Source organism: Vespa mandarinia, chromosome 1, assembly GCF_050613455.1.
Source record: "Vespa mandarinia isolate Hongniang chromosome 1, ASM5061345v1, whole genome shotgun sequence".
In the NCBI taxonomy this organism is placed as follows: Eukaryota; Metazoa; Arthropoda; class Insecta; order Hymenoptera; family Vespidae; genus Vespa; species Vespa mandarinia.
Genome location: NC_140810.1, coordinates 13,837,501 through 13,845,000, shown reverse-complemented (window position 1 = coordinate 13,845,000; position 7,500 = coordinate 13,837,501). Strand labels below are relative to the sequence as shown.

The window sequence follows — 7,500 nt, the reverse complement described above, 5'->3', positions numbered from 1 at the left end:
CTAAAAGAGAAAGAGAGAAAATCGAGTGGCAACTTCTACCGTGAAATTCTCGCGAGAGACGTTCATGATAAAAAACATCCAAGATGCATTTGCATCGCTCGTAGAAGAAGCTTTTATATCTACGTTCGTAAAGCGAAAGGACTACGACGAGCTTTCTCATTCGTTCATATCTTAGAAAAATGGTATAGTTTTTTCTCTCGTTCCTTTCTTTTTTTCTGTTTTCTTTCTTTTCTTTTCTTTTTTCTTTTTTCTTTTTTTTTTTCTTTTTCAATTTTTGACATCAAAAGACGTCAAGATGTCAAGACGTCAAGATGTCAAAATGTCAAGATGTCAAGAACAAATTTTAAAATATGTTATACTTTATATTATATATATATACACAGCAAATAAACGAAACTTTCGTTTCGATGATCAATCTTAACATCAAGGAATAGATGTTACAACCAATTTTGTTTTTACAAGAACTTTTTTTCCGACACGATTTTGATTTAACGCGAATCGAAAAAAAAAGGAAGAAAAAACAAAGAATACGTTTCATTCTCCTTTTTTATACGATTTGTTCTGATTCAATACGATCGACACAAATATCAAGTGAAGAAATAAAAAAAAAAAAAGAAAAAAAAAATAGGGAGAGGAAAACAAATTTCTCATATTATTGAATGGGATAACTCGATTAGTATTATTTATCTCCCATATTATTATTTTTCGTTTCAATTAGAATTGGCTTTACGCAAGCGTATGCATGTTTTTTGTCAATAAATGAAAAGTAATAAAATCGTAAAGTACGTCTAACTAATATTAGTTTATCTCTAATTTCTGCATTTATGAACGCAACATAACGCATTTTCTTTTCAAATAATAATTTACTTTATGTAAAACACATTTTTACGTACACATTACATAATTTTTATGAAATGAGATGTATGATATCGTAAAAAAAAAAAAAGAAAAAAAAGAAAAAATTGTTAAGACTTTTATACGATTTTTCATATGGTCTATTGTATTGTTTTTGCTGATTTCTTGTTTTCAAGTCTGGAAGCAATCTTTCATATATTTTCTGCAGGTATAGTATATATTTTTTACACGAATTTTTTTAAGTGTATTTTTCAACCACGTGTAAAAATAAAATTGGATGTATAGAATATTTTTCTAAATCAAGAGAGATGATATACATACATATATACGTGCATATATACACATACAATATATATATTACAAATATATACTTTGATGTGTATGTGTGTGTGTGTGTGTGTAAAAACGGGCACGTACATATTTTGATATATTAAATGATATATTATATATATTATAATATATATATTTTATAATATATATTATAATAATATATCCTATTATTTATGTCGAATTTACGATTTGATTGAAGTTCCCTTGAGCAAACTAGAGATACATTTTCTCGAAAGGGCCAAAGTAGCTATCGTTCTTGGGAGTAGTCGATGAAAATGCTTAGGTTCCAAGCGAAACGACATAATGGTTTAGCCAGCGGTGAAGATTGCAAGAGAAGGAAGACAAAGCTGCACTCTACTTTCTCTCTCTCTCTCTCTCTCTCTCTCTCTCTATCTCTCTCTCTCCCTCTCATTCTCCCATCTACTCGAAGAGAACGTTCTTCCCTTTTCGAAACTTATACTTATTATTACATTACCTCGTGCTCTAGTATAATTTCCGGCCATGGTGGAAGCCGACCAACAGAGATCGGTCGAAGAAGATGATGAGGAGGAAAAAGAGGAGGAAGAAGAAGAAGAAGAAGAAGAAGAAAAGAAGAATGAGAAGAGAAAAATAGTCGGCTTAGGAGAATGTGTTTTCTAAAGTCCTTCGCGCATAATCGCCGCCTATACGCTCGTCTCTCCTTTCCACGACTGCAGTAAGAAGAATGAGAGTGCAAAAGAGAGAAAGAGAGAGAAAGAGAGAAAGAGAGAGAGAGAGAGAGAGAGAGAGAGAAAGAAAAAGAAAGAGAGAGAGAGAGATATGCTTCTCTCACGGTGACAGGTGCATCCTCCTCTCCTCCTTTCTTCTGTCGACTCAAACAGCGAGCACAAGGCACGACGATAATGTCTTCATCTCCCGCTTTCCGCTCGCCTCTTCTCTCTCGACTACTAGTTTTTCGCGACGCGAGACTTCTTTCACGCTCGCGCGTACAGTCTTTAGCTTAATAGTTGCGCAAGCGATTGATGTCGGTAGAAGGAGAGAGGGCGGGGGAGGTAAGGTGAATAAGGGTGGAGTCATCCTCAGGCGGAATCTAACTTTAAAGTTTCATCTTTGATGTCTACTAAGTTACAATTATAATATTGTAATATTCTAAATATTACTAGATAAATCTAATTAAACAAAATATATATATATATGTTTTATTTTATATGTATATCTAGAAATATATTTTTGTGTGGATCTATGTTTACGATGCAAATATGAAATCATTCGATAATAAATTAAACAAAATCAAATGTCAAAGTTTAAACTTTCATGTCGATTAAAATATAAATATAATAATAATATTTTTAAATATTCTTTTGATATATACCTCTAATTATAAAATATATATATATATATATATATATATATATATACAAATATAAATAATATATGATCTATATAATATATATATTTCATATTGGACACTAATATTTTATACTTTTCTATTTTTCTATTTTTTTAGACATAATTTCAAACATTCAACTGTACTTCTAACACTTCTAACGTGAGAAACCTTGCATGTTCATGAATGTACTTCGAAGTTTACCAAGCTCCTTAATAAACTCAGTTCACGAAAACCATTAATAACCTAATGCCTTGACGAAGGAGGATAAGCGTAGAAAAGAGGAAAGCTAGGAACGAAGAAGAGAGAGGTGGAAACAGCCTTCCCGTTCGTGCAAAACTTTTGGAATGTTTCGAATCGAGTGGCTTCTCTCTCTCTCTCTCTCTCTCTCTCTCTCTCTCTCTCTTTCTCTTATTATACTTATTACGTTGTTATTAAGAAACTTTGTTCGAAATAGAGATGGACAAAAATGTTTAAATAATATTTACAAATACTTAACAAATTTTCTTAAAAAGAAAAAAAAAATAGAGAGAGAAAGGTAAAGGCCTATTAAAAAAAAAAAAAGAATTTCATTCAATTTTCATACAAATTCAAATATAAATAATTACATGTAAAAAATAATCGATATATATAGTCATAAAACTACAAAATTCTATTCATCTTCTAAACGTCATTTTGATGAGATTCATAAAATATTCATATTTTGTAATAACAAAAAAAATTCTCTAGCTTTAGATTTGAAGATTTTCTAAATTCTATAGATACGTGTTAACGAATCAAATCCGTTCGAAATTGAAATAAACCTTCGTAGAACATTCTATTTCTGTTTTAATTCCAAACGAACATTTATTGATCTATAAACGACGTTAACAATAATGTTGTATTAAAACATAACAAGCGCTCACATCGATTTTATTCGTAAATTTATTAAAGAAATTTTAACGAAAAGTTTTAAAGGGAAGAAAAGGGAGGGGGGGGGAAAGATATCGAGAATTCGATTTCTGTCGTAGGTCGTATCATACGTACAAAAAGGACGAGATCGTAAAGTGACGGTAAAGACAGAAAGAGAGAGATGAAGAGAGAGGGAAAGAGAGAGAAAAAGAGAGAGAAAGAGAAAGAGAGAGAGAGAGAATGAGAGAGAGAATGAGAGAGGGAGAGAGGAAGAAAGAGAGAGAGAGAGAGAGAGAGAGAGGGAAATAGATAGAAAGAAAGTCGAGAGTAGTTCTAATGCGACGTATCAATATACGCGGGACCCGACTATGGTGGTGATGGGCCAATATCGCATAAGTGCCTTGATTCGCCGTCATTTGTTACGTTTTGTTCGGTCTAAGTAATTTAAGAGTCACCCCTTGCACAGAGAAAGAAAACGGGGATGGTTTCTCTCTTCGAATCTGGAAAGACAGTGGAAGACGATAGACAAGAATAAAGAAAGGAAGGGTGATAGTAGTGGTAGTAATCATAGTAGTAGTAGTGACGGTGATGGTGTTGGTGTTAGTGGTGTTGGTGTTGGTGATGCCAATGGTATTGGTATTGGTGGTGATAGTAGTAGTGGTGGTGCACTTCGCTTCCATTCTTCGGCAAATCGCAGCATATTTGTCAGATTTTTGTTGAAGAACAAAACCTCTTCCCGATCTTTCCTCCTTCCACTACCGAGACAAAAGAAAAGAGAGACGAAAGACCGAACGAAGACGTCCTGCCTCACTTAAGTGGATTGCTTTCGCTTCTCCTAACGTATACGTTAGATATAGACATACGATGTATGTATATATTGGTATATATATATAGGTGTGTTTGAAACACGATCATCTTAATTTGGATCTTTTGACGGCCAAGCGCTTGGTTTCGCACTTCTCGATTTATGTTTGAGACTAACACGTCAAAAAAAAAGGAAAGAAAGAGAGGGAGAGAGAAGGAGAGGGAGAGAGAGAAAGATCCATTCAAATCTCGAAATTATCCTTTGATAAGTTAAAACAGAGACATAGGAAGAATCTACTCACCCTTGAAACCCTTCTCCGGTGACGTAATCTCCATACTGGTCGCATCAGACTCAACGCTAGGCTCAGCTTCTACTGGTGCGTCAATCTGAAATGAAATATGAAGAAAATTTAAGCTTGAAATTAAATGAATTAGATAATTTGTATTTGTTAAATTATTAATTATATAAATTAATTAGATATTTGTTTTTACGTTAAGTCAACTCTTTTTCTCTTCCTTCCTTTCTTTCTTTCCTTTTTTTTTTTCTTTTTTTTTTTTATAAGATCAAATAACAATCTCAACTCGTAATGATAATCCAATAAAATCAATTACGAATTACACTCGTCATTTGGTTCATAATAGTAATCGTAGTAATTAGATGTTAAACTGAATCTTAATTAAATCACACGTAAGAATGATTAAAATCGTGAATAAATTAAAGATATATATATATATATATATATATATATATATATATATATATATATATATATATTAGGGGGACCGGAAAGTAATGTCGTTTTCTTAAATTAAATTCAAACAAATAAATTTTTAACAAGTTTTTATTTTTAATCACAATTAAATATCGACATGCGTAGAAACGATATTACTTTCTAGTCCACTTAATATATATATATATATATAGAGAGAGAGAGAGAGAGAGAGGGAGAGAGAGAAAGAAATTCCTAGCAAAGTTTTCGGAATATAACAAAGCAAAAGAATGGAAGATGTACGTTGAATTTTAGCGATGCTCGCATAGAGGACACGTGTGAACAGCTGCCGACGGCCGTAGGAACGTCTTCCCACGCGTCTCCTTCTCGTCGATCGCGCACACGTGGGATCGAGGATGGTGCGAAGAACCCTTCTACTTGATGCTACGAACAATCTCTTCGACAAACATATCTCTCACGCTTCATATCTTCAATTTATCGAAATAATATTCAATTTATCGTCTTTTTTTTTCTTTCTTTTTTCTTTTCTTTGTTTTTTTTTCTTTCTCTGTTTTGTTTTTCTTCGTTTGATAACGAACAAAATCGAATAATATTTGTCCCTAAACATGTTACGTTAAATCATTATAATTCTATTCCGGATAATTTTTCTCCTTTCGATCTCTTCGTCGATCCTTAGATCATTTTCTTTCTCTTCTTTCTTTTTTTTTTCTTTTTTCTGTTTCTTATTCTTCTTCTTCTTCTTCTTTTTCTCATCTTTATCTCTTCATAAGAAGAAAAGAAGAAAAAAATCGTTTCTAGGATTGTCTCACGGAGACAAAGAAAATTTGTCATAACAAGTAGCACGTAAACCGCGTAGGTGTGATTACGTCTCCGGGACCCCTTTTTCCCACAGGACTAAATATAGCGAGTGTCATACGATGGTCTGGACACACGTGTCTCCTAAGACGTTCGTATATAATCTGAGACATCTGGTCGATGTTTCCTTCTGGCCGCCTATAGTCTCGTCTACAATATGATTTATGATATTTTCGAACGATGAATTTCGTAGATTCTTTAATAGTACATTATTTCGACACTTATTTTTGTTGACTGAAAGTTAAACAAAAAAGATACAAAAAAAAAAAAAAGAAAAAGAAGTAAGAAAGAAATAATCAACGATAAAAAAGAACGAAAAAATTAACGCGCGCACACACACACACACACACACACACACACACATATATATATACACATACAACCAACATAAAAAGAAAATCATTCCTCATTGTTTCTCGGACACAATCCATCGTCCATGTCGATATTTCCGAAGGATGATCCATCGATCGTTTCGAAAAGCGAAACGTAATTCTAGCGTAACTCATGTTCCAGGAAGTAGTCTATTCTCTCTCTTTCTCTCTCTCTCTCTCTCTCTCATTCTCTCTCTCTCTCTCTCGCTCTCTTTCTCTTTCTGTTGAAAGATCGAAATGTAGAAGAGAAGACGAAGAGGATGGCGAAGACGATAAAGACAAAAGATAAAGAAAGAGAAAGAGAAAAAGAAAAAGAAAGGGTAAGTTAGAGAAATAAAGAAGGAGAAAAGGAAGGAAAGAAGGAAAGAAGAAAGGAAGGAAGGAAGGAAGGAAAGAAGGAAAGAGAAAATGGATAAAGAGCGTCTACACGGTTTATAAGTCGAGTTTTGAAATGTTCGGGCAATATAGTGAGTTCGTTATGAGCCTTGCTCCGACGTGGTATGGCTCATAATTGCAGACTCCGGACTCGGAAGGCGCACCTCTCGGCACCAAAGTTAACACCGACTGACACCTATTGTCCATTGGGAAAATTCACTTGATCCACGATAAATCGATCGATCGAACGTATTTCGTGAAAATTCACGTTCTCCCTTATCTTTATGTTTCAATATCATATGATATATCGTATCGATGACGATCAATGGAAAGAAAAATTCACGAAAAAACGTATATAACAAGTTTAAAGTAATTCGACGATATGGACAAAATATTTCCCACTGGTACATGAAAATTATTAGTCCGGGAATGTCTTAATCTCTGACGGAGAGTCGAAGTCTCGCGGTCTTTGGCTTAACATAAACTTTTTGTTTTGTTTTTTGTTTTCTTTTTCGATTTTTTGTTTTTGTTTCTTCTTCTCCTTCTTCTTCTTCTTCTTCTTCTTCTTCTTACTTTTTTTGTACATTTTTTTTTCTTTTCTTCTCTTTGCTCATATATATATATTTTTTTTTCCTACACTGACACAGAAGAAGAAGAAGAAGAAGAAGAAGAGGAGGTGGAGGAGGAGGAGGAGGAGGAGGAGGAGGAGGAGGAGGAAGAGGAAAGAGGGGAGAAAAAGTAAGAAGAGTTCTCGAATGTTCCCGACGAGACTACGAGAAGATGAACTCGAGGAGTTCACGCGCTTACGGTATATAACCTCACTGTTTTCAAAGGAAACGATAGTATTACTCATACTTCGAGAGCACGCATACTACTGAATTAATCTATCGGTAGGAAAAAATTCGGCAAAGAAAAAGAAAAA

At 33.6% G+C, this 7,500-nt stretch overlaps 1 protein-coding gene across 13 annotated transcripts in view; it reads right to left on the bottom strand.

Annotated features, from left to right (window-relative positions):
- Window positions 1-7,500, bottom strand: part of LOC118447746 (ubiquitin carboxyl-terminal hydrolase 48) — a 76,523-nt gene that overhangs the window by 14,604 nt on the left and 54,419 nt on the right. For all 13 annotated transcript variants that reach the window (XM_085657976.1, XM_085657966.1, XM_085657958.1 and 10 more), the window contains one exon: window positions 4,549-4,633. In XM_085657976.1, the coding sequence (XP_085514102.1) occupies window positions 4,549-4,633 (85 nt within the window). The remainder of the gene's footprint in view (window positions 1-4,548; window positions 4,634-7,500) is intronic.